General features: G+C 41.3%; 1 protein-coding gene and 1 pseudogene across 1 annotated transcript; both read right to left on the bottom strand.

The window, feature by feature from the left end:
• Positions 1-803: 803 nt before the first annotated feature.
• LOC128594769 (40S ribosomal protein S16-like) lies at positions 804-1540 on the bottom strand (annotated as a pseudogene).
• An 11865-nt stretch (positions 1541-13405) lies between these two features.
• On the bottom strand, positions 13406-14800 carry LOC128593602 (actin-related protein 2/3 complex subunit 2-like). Its single transcript, XM_053601712.1, has one exon. It carries the CDS (start codon positions 14748-14750, stop codon positions 13848-13850), a length of 903 nt encoding a protein of 300 aa, XP_053457687.1. The 5' UTR covers positions 14751-14800; the 3' UTR covers positions 13406-13847.
• Positions 14801-17224: the final 2424 nt, after the last annotated feature.

The following is a 17224-nucleotide window of genomic DNA, read 5'->3' as shown; positions in this document are numbered from 1 at the left end:
TCCCCTGAGAATTACTTGTTAAACTAAATTTCTGGTTCCTTGTTGAGACAAGTTCCTTGTCTCATTTTCTTGTACTTTCTCTCCCAAATAAAACTTCCTTTTCAAATTTAGGGTTCAGTAAATCAAGAAATACTATCAATATTATCTCTTGTCCCATATTCTAGTTTCAGTGCCTCATGAACATGAAAAGACATTGACAAAAGCTACTGTTACTTGTGCCCTGGAACTCTGGATTTCCCAAACCAGAGCTGAATTGCATATGTAGTGAGACTGGCTTGTCATGTTTAAAAAACACGCACAATAATGAACATTAGCCCCAAAATAAAAATAGATAAACATGAGAACAGAGTTCCTCTTTTTTCCTCTTTCTGTACAGCAAAGCTTTTGGTTAAAAGTGAGATTGCTGACTGAGGAAGTTAAAGGAATCAAAACAGGAAGAAGTAAGTGCTAGCAAAGCATTGTATTTAATAAAAGACTTCCAAATAACTTTACGCTCTCCTAGATGTGTGGCAGTCCCTACATCAATGAAAAAGTTATGCAAGGTTTGTGAATAAATCCAACCCCCATTTTCTTAGGGATGCTTTACGCTAACAAACTCCTGTTTTCTCTTACGTTCCTTTATATCATTCGGCTCTGGTGTCTTCATGTTATTCCAACTCCTGAACCAACAAACAAAATCCTTTACCCAAGTCTCTGAAAAGATGTCTTATTTCAGGTAGTATGTTAGTATGTTGGTAGTGTGTTAGTATGTACAGTGGATCATTTGCAAGAATTTTATTATTGTATTTTATTCATTTCAAATCTTACAACCATTGTTTATTGTACAGGTGAACCCTGACGCTAGTGATGGGCATATCAGTAAGATTTCTGGTAGCAGCTCCGGCACCAGAGCCTCCAAACTTTTTGGATTCTAAGCGATGGGGGTCAGCTACAAGCAGGGTCTGGATTGAATGTCTTCAATCTCCTGGGAAGCCTCATTCACATATTTCTGGTAATAGGCCACCAAGGCTTTGGATGTAGACTGACGAATAGCATAAATTTGGGCCACATGACCACCACCCTTCACACAGACATGGACGTCTACACCAGCAAATCGCTCCTTGCCCAGAAGCAGAACAGGTTCCAACAGCTTGTACTGCGATGTGCGCCTCTGGATCATCCCCAGGTGCCCTGGTTCACCTTGATGAGGCCATTGCCATGTTGCATTGCGCCAGGGCAGTGGAGGTTTTCTTGTGGCCGAAGTCCTGCACGGACTGCAGCGGGCTCCGGGATGGCATGGCTTTTGGTGTCCGTACACTGGCGTTCCTCACCCTGCAGCTCCACGGTCCAAAAAGGCCATTCGCAGGAATTTAAAATGTTTTATTACCTTTTTGTTTTTTGGAGACTGGGTCTTACCCTGTTGTCCAGGCTGGAGTTCAGTGGCACAACCACAGCTCACTGCAGCCTTGAACTCCAGGGCTCAAGTGATCCTCCTGCCTCAGCCTCCCAAGTAGCTGGGACCACAGGTGCCTGCCACTGTGCCTGGGCTTCTTCTTTTTTTTTTTTTTGTGGTTTTCGGCAGGGGCTGGGTTTGAACCCCGCACCTCCGGCATATGGGACCGGCGCCCTACTCCTTGAGCTACAGGCGCTGCCCGTGCCTGGGCTTCTTTTTCTTGTTTTACTATCTGAGACTTCTAGTACAGTACTGCACAGCAGTGAACATCCTGACTTTTTAAGAAATCATTTACTTTGTTATTGTGAAACATTTCAAACACAAGACAAGACTATAGAGAAACACCCATTTGCTCCCCACCAGCTTTATCAAATGATAACTTTATGCCATATTGTTTCTGATCCTTAAAAAATTATAAACTTGTATCTAAAGGCTTCTCTGTCCCCGATTCCTCCAAGCAGAAGTAACCGCTATCATAAATTAATGTTTATTTTTCCTGTACAATTTGTATATTCTTAATGTATATTTCCATATCTATAAAAATTACATATATTGTTTTACAGATTAAAAAAATTTTAATATTATTATGCTATACATATCCTTCTGCAACTTTTTTTCCATTTAAAAAATTTTTTTTTTTTTTTTTTGTAGAGACAGAGTCTCACTTTATGGCCCTCAGTAGAGTGCCATGGCATCACACAGCTCACAGCAACCTCCAACTCCTGGGCTTAAGCGATTCTCTTGCCTCAGCCTCCCGAGTAGCTGGGACTACAGGCACCCGCCACAACGCCCGGCTATTTTTTGGTTGCAGTTTGGCCGGGGCTGGGTTTGAACCCGTCACCCTCGGTATATGGGGCTGGCGCCTTACCGACTGAGCCACAGGCGCCGCCCTAAAAAATTTTTTTATAATATTAGCTATCAGCTGATTTTGACCAACCAGGCAGATATATGTCAAATGCTGTGTAAGGCCTAGAGAAAAAAGTAAACTTGGGGCTCAGCACCTGTAGCTCAGTGGCTAGGGTGCCAGCTACATACACCGGAGCTGGCGGGTTCAAACCCAGCCTGGGCCTGCCAAACAACAACGACAACCACAACCAAAAAATAGCTGGGCGTTGTGGCAGGTGCCTGTAGTCCCAGCTCCTTGGGAGGCTGAGGCAAGAGAATTGCTTAAGCCCAAGAGTTTGGGGTTGCTATGAGATGTAACACCATGGCACTCTACTGAGGGTGACAGCTTGAGACTCTGTCTCAAAAAAAAAAAAGTAAACTTGGTTTTGGGAACAGCAGTTGCTCTGCTCTGGCTAACTAGGAGAACTCTCGCTTTATATCACATTATCTTTTTTGTTTTAACTTTTTATTATTAAAAAAGCCTCATACTAACCTGGCTTATTGTACCCTCAATGCATCCCCAACAATATAAAAAAAAAAGCCTCACACATTTACTACTGCACAGTTTAATGGACTCTATGTACTGATCAACTGGACTCAAGGCTGATGGATGATGGTCATTCTTGTTTGATTTGTACTTCTACCAAGTCCCTCTAGTCCAGACGATTTTCTGGAAAATTTCAGGCTTTTTCTTCTGCGTGGTAGTTGGCCCCCAAGACAACCCATAAAGATCTTCACCTTCTAGGACTCATGTCCTATGTGTCTTTCTATGTTGAATTGGGGATGGTCTGTGTGACCAGGAGAAAATGGTGGATGTGTTTGCTTCTGACTTCCAAGGGTACGTCATAAAAAACCTGGTGGCTTCCTCGCTAATCCCTTGGGTTGCTGGTCATTGGAGATAAGCCTGGGATCATGATGTGGTAAGCAAGGCACCTAGGCTGCAAATTCTAAGGACATATTTGCTCTTGGGTGTTGACCCCTCACTTGCATGGCTCTGAGAGCGAGAGCCTTGCTTACCTCACTGAGTCCTGGCCTTGGTGGAGAAAGCCAGGTGCCACTCCATGAGGACACTAAGACATCTCTGTAGAGAGACCCATGTGCCACCCACTAACACGTAGCACCCAGTAAGAGAGCCACCTTCACAGCAGATCCCCCAGCCTCAGTCAAGATTTCAGCTGCCTACACCTAATGAGAGGGTCCCATAGGAGAATCTGAGCTGAAACTGCCTTACCAAACCACTCTCAAGTCTTTGTCCACAAAAACTGTGGGAGATAATGTATGGACATCATGTTTGTCTAAGCTTTAGGTTGTACAATAATTTGTTACACAGCAATAGATAACTAATACAGAGACTGTTATCTGAAAGTGGCTGCTGCCCTAACAAAAATCTAAAAAGGTAGGAAAGGCTTTGGGTTCAGGCAAAGAGTGAAAACTGGGAGGACTTTGAGGAGTGTGTACTGGGGGCCAAAGGGTCCCAAAGAGGTAGTTAGAAGTGGCCTAATGGCCTTCAGCAAAGCTGACAGTGAAAGTTTAAGCAAAAACAAAGAAAACATCAGACACTGCAAGAAAGGAGATTTTTGGCATGTAATGAAGAAAGATTAGCAACATTGTCACCCATAGTAATATGAATAGTTGAAAGTGCACTTAATTAAGTGGGCAATCTGACATATTTAGCAAAGGATTGAAATGTGTCACCTGGTTTCCTTTTGCTGACTATAGTAAAATGTAAGAAAAAAGAGATAAGCCAAGGAAATAATTCTAAAACACGAAGTTGCCAGGAATTGCCAGATTTGGAAATGCGCAGCCTCTCTAGACAACAAAGAATACTAAAATTAAGAAATGTTTCCCATGGGGGCAAGACATGATTGCAAGAGGGACTTGACCTAACAATTGCAATCAGTGTAACCTGGCTTATTGTACCCTCAATGAATCCCCAACAATAAAAGAAAAAAAAAAAAAAGAAATGTTTCCCACTGGGGGCAAGACATGATTGCAAGGGGGACTTTGCCGAACAAATGCAATCAGTGTAATCTGTTTTATTGTACCCTCAATGAATCCCCAACAATAAAAAATAAAAATTAAAAAAAAAAAGAAATGTTTTCTAGGTAAAAATCAGAACACAGACAGAAAAACTAGTTTAAAGATGAAACCAGGGGTAGATTGTAAAATGTTTTGTTAACACATTGAAAATATCTAAGGCAGTGACAAGAACCCTTTTCTTAGGTGGTCTCAAGTGAAGCCTAAGTAGAAAACAGCTTATTTCAAAGGGATTTGTGGGGGTCGATTTGTCTAGTCAATTCCTATGTGACTTATAGAAGACCCACAATGTTTTAAAAAGAATTGTGTTTGGACTGCAAGAAATAGAATAGTCCAAAATTAAGAGAAATTCGGACTCCCAAAATTCCATAGGCAGGCTGAGCACAGTGGCTTATACCTATAATCCTAACACTTTGGGAGTTTGAGGCAGGAGGACTGCTCGAGGTCAGGAGCTCAAGATCAGCCTGAGCAAGAGTGAGACTCCATCTCAACAAAAAGTAGAAAAATTAGCTGGGTGTTGTGGCGTGCTCCTGGAGCTGCAGTTTCTTAGGAGACTGAGGCAGGAAGATCACTCAAGCTAAGGAGTCTGAGATTGCTGCGAGCTATGATGATGCTACTGCACTCTAACCTGGGAGACAGAGAAAGATACTATCTCAAAAAAATTCTATAAGCAGAAAGCAATCTAAGAAAACTAAGTTGCAAAAACAATCTAGTAAAAAAGCAATCTAGTGAAAATAGGCCATTTTTCATGGGATAAGAAACCAAGAGCTCTAATGAATCTTTTTAGGCCTTCAGCCCCAATCAAGGAACTAACAACACATATCTTGCTGGATTTTCAGAATCTATTGCTATGAACCAGGGATGCCTATGTGCTCCTATTCTCCCATTTTTTAATAAGAAGATCTTTGTCAGTTATCCTATGCCTGTTCCACCATTGAATGTTGGGGTAGATACCTTTTAGTTCATAGGTTTTTGGGATTTTGCTTGTTTTGGAGATAGGGTCTCACTCTGTCATCCAGAGAGAAGCAAAGAATTACAATCATAGTTCATGGCAGTCTCCAACTCCATGGTCAAGCAATCCTCCTGTCTCAGCCTCCCAAGGATTAATAGCTGGGATCACAGGTACACACCACCATGCCCAGCTAATTTTGTTTTAGTTTTAATTTTCTTTTACAAGCAGAGTCTCACTATCTTGCCCAGGCTAGTCTCAAACTATTGGCCTAAAGTAATCCTCCTGCCTCAGACTTCTGATTCACTGGGATTACATGTGTGAGCCACTGTGCCTGGCTAGTTCTTAGGTTTTTAGACTAAGAGTAACTTTACTTGAGGAGCCTGAATATGATTTAGAAGTTAAGATTCTGCACTTTGAATTGATACTGTGATGGAATGAGATTTTTGAAAGCTTTGGGAGGTGCTAAGTGTATTTTTCATGTAAGAAAGACTGAATCATTGGGGACCAGCCTCCTGACCCATAGACTGTGAAAGATAATGAATGTGTACTGTTGTGTTAAACCAATATGTTTTGATAGCTTGTTATTACACTAATAGAAAATTAACATAGCATCCATTAATATTTCAACATAGGTATATCTCTAAAACATAAGAGCATTGATCTTTTTCATTTTTAATTTTTAAATAAGTATAGACTCACAAGCAGTTGTAAAAATAATACAAAGAGGGCCGGGCATGAGGACTGTAATCCCAGTGAATTGGGAGGCTGAGGCAGGCGGACTGCTTGAGGCCAGAAGTTAGTGGTCACAGTGAGTGTGATAACACCACTGCACCCCAGCCTGTCTCCTTAAAAAAAAGGAAAAAAAAGCAGTACAAAGGGATCCAGTGTATCCTTCACCAGCTTCTCCCAGAGACAACATTTTATATAACTACAGTGCTGTATCAAAACCAAGTAATTGGCATAGGTACAAGGCTATTAATTAGACTACAGACCTTATTCGGAGTTCCCCAGCTTTTGCGTGCATTCGTTTGTGTGTGTGTGTGTGTGTGTGTGCGCGTGTGTGTGTGTGTTTCTATGCAATTTTATCACGTTTAAATTCATGTAGCCACCATCACAGTCAAGCACAGAACTACTCTATCACTGCAAAGGGACTCTTTTTAAAAACATAACCTCAATATCTCAATGCTGTTATCACACTTAATAAATAACTACAATTGCTTAATATAATCAAAATCCAGTCATTGCTCAAGTTTCCCCAGTTGTTTCAGACGTTTTGCCTTTTTGTTCTTTTGCTTGCTTGAATCAATATCCAAGTAGGATTTTGTTCTTTTGCTTGCTTGAATTGGAATCTATAGGTTTCCCTCTCCCCTTCCTCTGTCTCTCCCTGTTTTCGTTACTATTTCTGTTTGTTTTTCACCTTGAAATATGTTTGTTGAGGAAATCAGGTCATTTATCCACAAGAGTTTTCTCATTTTTGATTTTGCTGATTACATCTCCATGGTGTTGTTTAACACATTCCTCTCTGAAGACTCGAGTAAGAGTCAGATTCTAATTTTTGGCAGAAATGCTTCATAAGTGATGTGTGCTTCCATTAGGAAATATGTCATACTTACAGGTCTTTCTTTCTCTTTTTTTTTTTTTTGACCGGGGCTAGGTTTGAACCCGCCACCTCCAGCATATGGGACCGGCGCCCTACTCCTTGAGCCACAGGCGCCGCCCCTTTCTTTCTCTTTTAAACACTAATTTTATTAATATATGTAATTCGTATACTATAAAATTCACTTTAAAGTGCACAATGTGCTGAATTTTACCACGTTTACAAAGCTATACAACCATCACTGTTGTCTAATTCCAGATAATTTTGTCACCCCAGAAAGAAATCCCATACCTAGTAGCAGTCACTCCTTATTCTCCTCTTCCCTGCAACTAACCGACTTACTATCTCTTCTATAGTCTGAAAGTGTATGCCTCCTGCAAAAAAATTCAGATTTTGAAACCTAGTACCCAATGTGATAGTATTAAGAGGTGGGGGCCTTTTGAAAAGTGATTAAATTATGAGGGCTACACTCTCAAGAATGGGATTAGTGCCCTGACAAAAGAGTCACTTTAAGCCTATAATCCTAGCACTATGAGAAACTGAGGTGGGTGGATTGCCTGAGTTTAAGACTTCGAGACAAACCCAAGCAAGGGCGAGACCCCCGTCTCTTTTAAAAATAGAAAAATTATCTGGGTATTATGGAGGGTGCCTATGTTGTCAGCTACTCAGGAGGCTGAGGCAAGAGGATCTTTTGAGCCCAGGAGTTTGTGGTTGCTGTGAGCCATGGCACTCTAGCCTGGGGCTTTTGTGAGATTCTCTTTTGGAAAAAAAAAAAAAGTTGCCTTGCCCTTTCCACTAGTTGAGGACAAGCAAGAAGATGCCAGTAAAATACCTAGGAATACACTTAACCAAGGAGGTGAAAGATTTCTATAAGGAGAACTATTAAACTCTGAGAAAAGAAATCACAGAGGTTACAAACAAATGGAAAACTATATCATGCTCATGGATAGGTAGAATTGACATTATTAAAATATCCATAATACCTGAAGTGGTTTACAAATGCAATGCAATCCCCATCAAGTTACCAAAGTCATACATCAGAGATCTAGAGAAAATAATCCTACACTTCATTTAGAACCAAAAAAGAGCCGAAATAGCCAAAGCAACCTTAAGCAAAAAGCATTACATGACCAGATTTCAAACTATTCTATAAGGCTATAGTAAGCAGAACAGCATGCTATAGGTAGAAAAAGAGAGAAATAGACCAATGGAACAGAGAACTCAGACATAAAATCATCTACCTACAACCAACTGATCTTTGATGAAGCAGACAACACACACTGGAGAAAAGAAGACTTATTCAATAAATGGTGGTAGGAAAATTGGATAGCCCCATGCAGAAGAATAAAACAAGATTGATATCTCTCACCACTCACAAAATTAATTTAAGATGAATAAAAGACTTAGATATAAGACATGAAACCATAAGAATTCTAGAGGAAAATGTAAGAAAAACTCATAGATGTCAGCCTAGGCAAAGAATTTATGATAACAGCAATCATGGCAACAACGAAAATTAGTAAGTGAGATTTTATAAAACTAAAAAGCTTCACATCTAAGGAACAGATCAAATAGGCAACCTACAGAATGGGAGAAAATATTTGCAGGCTACACATATGATAAAGTGCTAATAACCAGAATTTACAAAGAAATGAAGCAAGTTGTCAAGAAAAAAACCAACCCTATTAAAAAGTATGCAAAGACATGAACAGAAGCTTCTCAAAAGAGAAAACACAGATGACCAGTAAACACATGAAAAAAAAATCAATGTCACTAATCATCAGGGAAATGCAAATTATAACTACAATGAGATTCACCTTACCCCAGTTAGAATGGCATTTTATTAAAAAGTCAGCCAGGCATGGTGACTCATACCTGTGATTCTAGTGCTCTGGGAGGCAAAGGTGGGAGGATTTCTTGAGCTCAGGAGTTCAAGACCAGCTTCAGCAAGAGCAAGACTCCATCTCTACTAAAAATAGAAAAATTAGCCAAGCATCATGGCACACATTTGTAGTCCCAGCTACTTGGGAGGCTGAGGCAGAAGGATTGCTTGAATCCAGGAGTTTGAGGTTAGCTAAGCTAAAGGCATGACACTCTAGCCCTGGCAACAGAGTGAGATTCTGTCTCAAAAAAAAAAAAAAAGTCCAAAAACAACAGATGCTGGCATGGATGCAAAGACAGAAACACTTATACACTGTTGGTAGCACTGCAAATTAGTACAACCTTTATGGAAAACAGAAAACAACCTTTATGGAAAACAGAAAATCTCAAAGAACTCAAAGTAGCCCTATCATTAGATCAGCAATTCCACTATGGAGGATTTACCCAAAGGAAAAAAAGTCATTTTATCAAAAAGATACCTGTACTCAAATGTTTATTACAGCACAATTCACAATCGCAAAGATGTGGAATCAACCCAGGTGCCCATCAATTCACGAGTGGATTAATGAAATGTGATATATGTACACCCTTCAGTACTATTCGGTCATACAAAAGATGAATTACTACCTTTTACAACAATATGGATGGAACCGGAGACTATTCTCCTAAGTGAAGTATCTCAAGAACAGAAAAACAAACACCACAGGTACTCACTATTGAATTGTAACCGCCTGATAACCACACATGAGCACAGAGTGAGGCAAAATTCAGCGGAAATAAACCAGAGGAGAGCAGGGAGAAGAGGGGGGAAAAATCTACTTAATGGGTACTAAGAACACTATTTGGGTGACAGATACACCTATAGCTGGGACTCAAGCCTTAGAAAAGCAATCCATGTAACCTAAAACATTTGTGACCCTTTAATACTTTGAAATTTAAAAAAAGGAAGATGTCATCTTTGAAGCAGAGAACAGCCCCCACCAAACACTGAATCTGCTGGTGTCTTATCGTTCCTTGGTGAAAATATAAAAGTGAGACTTTTTAAGGACCCTATTTTTCTCACTTTCCTACCTTAGGAAGTCCACAGCTAGAAAAGAGGTGGTATGAGGTTGAGAATCCAGTTCTAGACTGGTCTCTGCTACTACCCGGGATGAGGTGGACAGAAGGCTGGTCATGCCATCCAGCTGAGGCCACCAAGTTGAGTTGGTTGAGGTACATTCAAACAGCCAGACTTACTAATTTATTAATTTACCAATTCATTCATTCCTCAGACCTCGGGATTTACCACCTTGTTTGTAACTGTCAGCTTGCTTGTTTACCCTGACCATGCAGACTTTGAGATTTTTGAGAGCAGACCTTTTATCTGCATCTTAAATGCCCTGTGCCTCCCATAGACTGGAAACTCAACAAAAGTGGAGTGGAGGGGATATAGATACATTGGTCATTGTCAAAGAAGGCTGGGATATATTCTTCAGAATGGTGAGGAGATCATCCAGATGGAGAGGTTATCTGTTGGGGAAATAACATCAGATGGGTAAAGAAGCAGAATTTTATGGTGTAAGTAACAATCACCCACACACATCTTAAAAACCACTAACTGAGGCCTTGAGAGAGAAAAAGAGTGGTCCATGGTGTCATGGCAAGGCACAACAATTGTTTGTTGATTCCTAGGCATGTGCTATTTCCAGGATGACACAAAGCTGCTTCTCTACCCAGCCCTGCTACCAGCATGGGGATTGGAGGCTTCTCAGTAGGGCAAAAACAGCTGAGGATGTGGGGGACTTGGGAGTCTGGGGAGGTTTCATCAGGGCCTCAGTAGTGGATGGATTCATCTTTGGGAGCAGTTTAGCAGCCCAGATAATATGGAAAACACCAGAACTGGCCTGTCCCATGTAGAGGAACTCCCCAAAAGGTGTGGGAATATGAAACTCCCTTGAGTCATCCAAGGTTATCATGGAATTATTATACCCTGTGCTCTACAAGCAAAAGGTCACACCAATATTCATTTTACTTGTCAATCCAGATAGAATAGATGTACAGTACATATTTTTAAGTATTAAGTGCCCCCTGCTGCTGGACGATTAAAACTGCACAAAGACGCTCCCAATTTTGTTCCTCAGATCTGTGTGACAAAGCAGCTGAATCTTAGGACCAAGGAACTGAAGGAACATAGGCTGCTTCTAGAGAGGGACACATAATCCCTACAGGAAGCCTGCAGGGTGTGGGCAGTACCTGAAATGGGGAGTGTTGAGGATTCAGACAGGTGGGGCTGTGAAGACACAGTACATTCAGTCTCCCAGGGAATTCAAAGTTTTAAAAAAAGTTTTTTAAATGTTATTTATTTTCAAAAAATAAGATTCTCATGGTACAGAGTTCAAAGGGTACATGCAAAACAGGATACACTGAAGAATAAAATCCCCCTCTTCCCCTCTGCCTAGGCAAGTTCTCCTCCTCAAATAAAAGGTGCCCTTCAGACTCCACCCATACAAGGTATTTTTACACAAATGATACGGACTATATATACCTTTTTCTTTTGTTTTTTCCCCCCCCTAACTTAACATACATTGTTAAGATCTTAGAGCACTTTTCATATCCCTGCAGAAGAGCTTCTGTTTGTTTATTTTTTTGAGACAGGGTCTCACTATGTCACCCTCAATAGAGTGCAGTGCTGTCACAGCTCACAGCAACCTCCAACGCTTGGGCTTAAGAGATTCTTTTGCTTCAGCCTCCCAAGTAGGTGGGACTACAGGCGCCCAACACAACACCCAGCTATTTTGTTGTTGCTGTCATTGTTGTTCAGCAGGCCCGGGCCGGGTTCAAACCCACCAGCCCCAGTGCATGTGGCCAGCACCCTAACCCTTGAGCTATGGGCACCAAGCCAGAGCTTCTGGCTTTTAAAAAACAGCTACATCGGGGCAGCGCTTGTGGCTCAGTGAGTAGGGCGCCAGCCCCATATGCCAAGGGTGGCGGGTTCAAACCCAGCCCCGGCCAATCTGCAACAACAAAAAAAAACACAACAACAAAAAAAACAGCTACATGATATTCCATTGAATAAGTGTTGTATAAGATCTGACAGTTAAGTTCCTGATCATGCCACTATGTGCTTACATAGGCAGCGCTGTACAAGCAACTCGGTAAGGTTTCGTCCCCTTGGTATACGTGCACGTACCAGTGTGTCACAGCTATGTTCACGTTGCCGTGTGACATTAGCTTGCTGAATGATGTTTATTAGTGTTCTGTGTTTTTGTGTGCCATTCCAGAAAGCATTCCAAAGTTGCTTTGAAGGGTGGTCTAGGCACTGGCATCCATGCATAGCTTCCCAAGGGGAGTACTTCAAAGGTGACTATAGTAATAGACAGAGCAAGACTCTGTCTAAAAGAAGAAAAAAAGAAAAAATAAAAAAACGCAGAGATAAGTGAAAGATACAGAAAGGGAATCATGCCGCTGCTGGAGGAGGCAAGCATGCTGAGATATTAGTGTAATTACTTTATTAGGAAGCCTCAACTCACTGGGGGCACTGCTTAATTTCTTCCAATAATTCTCCTCACCCATACTTGTACCAATTCCCCCTTTTCCCCTCTGAATCATAGTTTCTTAGGTAACATCTTGCCCGATTCTGTAATTTTCCGCCACTTTCGTAATAAAAACAGACTTGTTCTAGATTCTAACACTCAGCTTTGTTTAATTTCTTCCCATAGATTAAACGCTTGGTGACATTCTTTTCAGGTTGAATGTTTTTTAATTATTTAAAATAAGGCAGGTTTGCTACTCACAACTTCTCACAGTCTCTGTTTTCTGGGAATGCGTTTCTCTTGCCTTCATTTTTAAAGGATAGTTTTGCTAGAAATAGAACTCTTGGTTCACTTTTTTTCCCCTTCAGCACTTTAAATATCCATCTGCTTTCCGTCTTCATTGCTCCTAATGTGAAGTCAGCTGTTATTCATCTCCCCCCCCTTAATCTGTGAGGACTCATTATTCTTTTTTAGCTTTTAAGATTTTCTTTGTCTTAGGCCAGGTGCCTATAATTCCAGCAATGGAGGCTGAGGTGAAAGGATTACTTGTGCTCAGAAGTTTGAACCAGCCTGAGCAAAAGTGAGACCCAAGACCCTAGACCTGGTCTCTACTAAAAATAGAAAAACCTAGCCTGGAGTGGTGGCAGGCACCTGTAGTTCCAGCTACATGGGGGATTGGGAGGCAGGAGGATCTCCTGAGCCCAAAAGGTTGCTGTTAGCTGTGATACCACAGCACTCTAGCCTGGGGCAACAGAGATAGACTGTAGCAAAACAAACAAAAAGGGTGTGTGTGTGTGGTGGGGGTCAGGCATTTTGGGACACCAAAGAGGGTGGATCGTCTGAGCTCAGGAGTTTGAGACCAACCTGAGCAAGAAGGAGACCCCATCTCTAAAAAATAGCTGGGCATCATGGCAGGTGCCTGTCTCCCAGCTACTTGGGAAGCTGAGGCAAGAGTCTTGCTTGAGCCCAAGAGTTTGAGATTGCTGTGAGCTATGATAGCATAGCACTCTATTCAGGGTGACAGAGCAAGACTCTGTCTTAAAAAAAAAAGTGGAAGATGAAACACTATTATGACACTAATGTCAAAGATTTTTTTATCTTTCTTTTTTTTTTTTTTTTTTTAAGATAGAAAGATTTTTCTTTATTAATGACCCCAACCGTATTTCTTTAGATACAGGAGTTTTGAACTCAAATACTTAGAAGAAAACAAGTTAAGATTGCATTATCCTGCAACTCATTACCAGTAACATATTGCAAAGCAAAACAGCTTGGAAAAGAGGGTAGAATGGAAGGGGAGTGAGGGAGGGGAGATAAAGAAAAGGAATAAGTTGATCAAGTGGAATTTTTTTTTTTTTTTAATTCTTGGGAACTATGAAGTCCTTGCAAGCACAGCTCATTTCTGCAGATTATTTTCCAAACGTGTACAAAATGGAACCAAAATGGAGAATCCCTTAAGAACCTGAAGAGGTGCAACATTAAAAGCTACGATTATCCAGTAGCAAGTGTTCCAGCCTTCAGTTGCTAGCCGCTTCCTCCTCTTATTCCCAAGAGTTAGCGGGATGAAAACGTCTTCCCCATGATTGTTTTCATTTCTTTTTTCTCGGCATCTGGGCGTGCACGGTTCAGCACCTTGAGGAAATCAGATGTTTTTGCCCGCATACGTGTGTGAATATAGGCCTTAGAGCACTTGATGTGGTAGTGCAGGTAGTCCCGGAACGTGTGGATCAGATTTATGGTGTTGTCTCGAGCACTGGCGTTGGTGTGGCGAGGGAACAGCACAAAGGTGATGTAGCCAATGTTGTCACCCACGGCGGCATCTGTATCTTTCAGCTCGAGAGGAGGTTCCCTGTGGCTAAAGAGGACCTGTGGGGCTGTGTGGCTGGCTCTGCGTCCTTCTTTGAACTCCTGCATGAATACCTTTCCAATGACCACATCGTCATCATCCTTAAACACTGTGCTGAAGACTACCGTGACTCTGTCCTTTTTGGATTCAACATACATGGTCTCATCATCCCTATAATGGATAACTGCCCTGTTCTCTCCTTCCTTGCCTTCTTCTTGGAACTGGAAGTACTTTTCAAAGACAGAGGCAAAACAATTTCGCTTCAACATGCCAGCCTGATGTACAATGGAATCCTTGGACGTGGGCAGATTTTCAAGGTCATATAGCAAGGAGACATTGTATCCTGATTCTGGATTTACCAAAAAACTCCCGTATACCCTCTTTAGTAACTCATCAGCACCGTGTGCCTGAAGTTCCTTGTAGAATTTCAAAGAAATACTGACCATCACTTTTGTTTTGTCTCCATTAGGATTTGAAATATGATAGAGGACCCCATCAAAATCTGCAAATGTTACTTCTACTGCTTCTGGTTTGTTTCCGGCGGCCGCGTTCTCGAACTTGAGCGCGAGCGTCTCCTCGATGATGCGGTTGTTCACCTCTAGCAGGATCATGGCGGCGGCTGGCCCCGAAGCCTAAACCCGCCTGCCGAGCCGCCGCCGCCGCCGCCCTTGTTTATCTTTCAACAGCTTAATTATTGAGATTGCTGTGAGCTATGATAGCATTGCACTCTATTCAGGGTGACAGAGCAAGACTCTGTCTTAAAAAAAAAAAGTGGAAGATGAAACACTATTATGACGCTAATGTCAAAATTTTTTTTGTTTATCTTTCAACAGCTTAATTATTATGTGCCAGGTTAAATCTCTTCGTATTTATCCTATCTGGAGATCATTGAGCTTTTAGATGTATAGACTGTTTTCATTAAATTTGGGGATTTGGGAGCCATTTTTTCTTCAAACATCCCCCCATCCCTCTTTCTGTGATTCCTATCATACACATGTTGGCATGCTTGATGATGTCCCACCGGTATCTTCTGTCTTTATTCTTTTTCCTTTTTGTCGATTGGATACATTCTATTGATTGAGTTTCCTGATTCTTTTTTTCTGGCAGATTAAATGAAATTTGATTTCTAGTGAAATTTTCATTTATTATTTATTGTACTTTTCAACTCTGGAATTCCATTGATTTCTATAATTATCTGTTTTCCTGTATTCTCTGTTTAAAAACCACTGTTGTCACATTTTTATTTATTTCTTTGGACACATGTATTTGTGACAGCTGCTTCAAAGTCCTTATACTTTGTATGCTAAGTCCCACATGTCAGAGCATTTGTGTTGATTCCCTCCTCTCCCACTTTATGACCAGTCACATTTTACTGTTCATTTGGGCATCTTATTTTTTGTCAAAAACTGGACCTTCTAGATAATATATTATAACAACTTTGGTTCTGATGTGCCCTGGAGGATGTTTTTTGTTTACATATTTGTTTGTTTAGGGACTTGGATTAATTCTGCAGAGTTTCTCTCCTATATTGTGTTGACCCTGATATTTCTGTTCAGTTTTTCCCTCTTTTATGTTTATTTCTAAGGTTGGTTTCCTAAGGTGTCCACCAGAGTCAACATAACTTAACATTCAGTAAATGATTAGTCAGAGGTGGTGTTGAAACATCTTGAACTGATAAGACTTTTACCCTTTCTTGATGGATCTGTACCATTTAGATGGATTGGAGAACACATCCAAAATTCAGTTTACAAGACTTTCCTGGCTTTATATTCCTGCGTCTCCTCTGCATCTACGCAAGGCTTCATGTTCAGCCAGGAATAAGTAAACGACTAGGGTTATTTGCCAGACTCTCTTGAGCTTACACAGGCTTCCAGAACACCAGTGTATGTGGGAGCTTATCAAAGTCCTCTATAGCTATCTCATGACCTGATATCCTCGCTAACCTTCCAGCAGGTCTTCTAGACACTTGTTTGCTCAACCAGTACTGCAGCCAGGTAACTGTGATGATAGCATCCCCAATTGAACCTTTCCCTTGGTCATGGTGCTTTTCTGGCTCCACCCCTTATCAAGTTAGCCCCCTTCAGCACCCAACATGGTGGTTTTCAGTTTACCTACAAGAACACTCCCCTGGAGCTTGGGGAGAAAGCTTGGGAATTTCTCCAGGCTAAAATGTCACAGACTCTTCACTCTTCTTCTTCTTTTTTTTTTTCTTGAGACAGAGTCTTACTTTGTCACCCTTGGTACAGTTCCATGGTGTCATAGCTCACAGCAACCTCAGTCCCAAGTAGCTGGGACTACAAGCACCTGCCACAGGCTGGTCTGGAACTACTGAGCTCAGGCTATCCACCTGCCTTGGCCTCCCAAAGTGCCAGGATTACAGGTGTCAGCAACCACACCCAGCCCTTCACTCTTCTTATTAAGGTTTAATAGTTTTTCTTGGTCAGGGTTTGTGGTTCATGCCTGAAATCCCAGCACTTTGGGGAACTGAGGCAACAGAGAAGAATCACTTGAGGCCAGGAATTCAAGACCAGCTTGGAGCAACATAGTGAGACCCCCCCCCCCATCTCTACAAAAAATGAAGAAGAAATTAGCCAGATGTGGTGGCCTACACCTGTACTCCTAGCTACTTAGGAGGAGGAAGCAGGAGGATTGCCTGAGCCTAGGTGTTCAAAGCTGTAGTGAGTTTTGATGGTATCACTGTAATCCAGCCGGGGCAGCAGAGTGAGATCATATGTCTTAAAAAAAAAAAAGGTTTTCTTGGATAAATTCTTTTTAATTTGTGTTATGCACCCATGGTCAATTTCCAGGGAGTTGAAATGGTTGTTGTTTTTTTTTTAATTTTATTTTTGAAATGGTTGCTTTTACAATTTTATTATTATTTTTGTGGGAGAGGATTTTCTGAGCTCCTCATGCTGCCATTCCAGAAGCCTAGCCCCAAAATTTTTGGCTAACCTAGCCTTGGCAGATGTCTATATGGTGACTCTCTTATGGGACATACATGGGAATTTTTTTTTTTTTTTTTGAGACAGAGTCTCACTTTGCTGCCCTCAGTAGAGTGCTGTGGCATCAAAGCTCACAGCAACCT

Source organism: Nycticebus coucang, chromosome 9 (assembly GCF_027406575.1).
Source record: "Nycticebus coucang isolate mNycCou1 chromosome 9, mNycCou1.pri, whole genome shotgun sequence".
NCBI classification, from domain to species: domain Eukaryota; kingdom Metazoa; phylum Chordata; class Mammalia; order Primates; family Lorisidae; genus Nycticebus; species Nycticebus coucang.
This window is presented reverse-complemented; position numbering and strand designations above follow the sequence as displayed.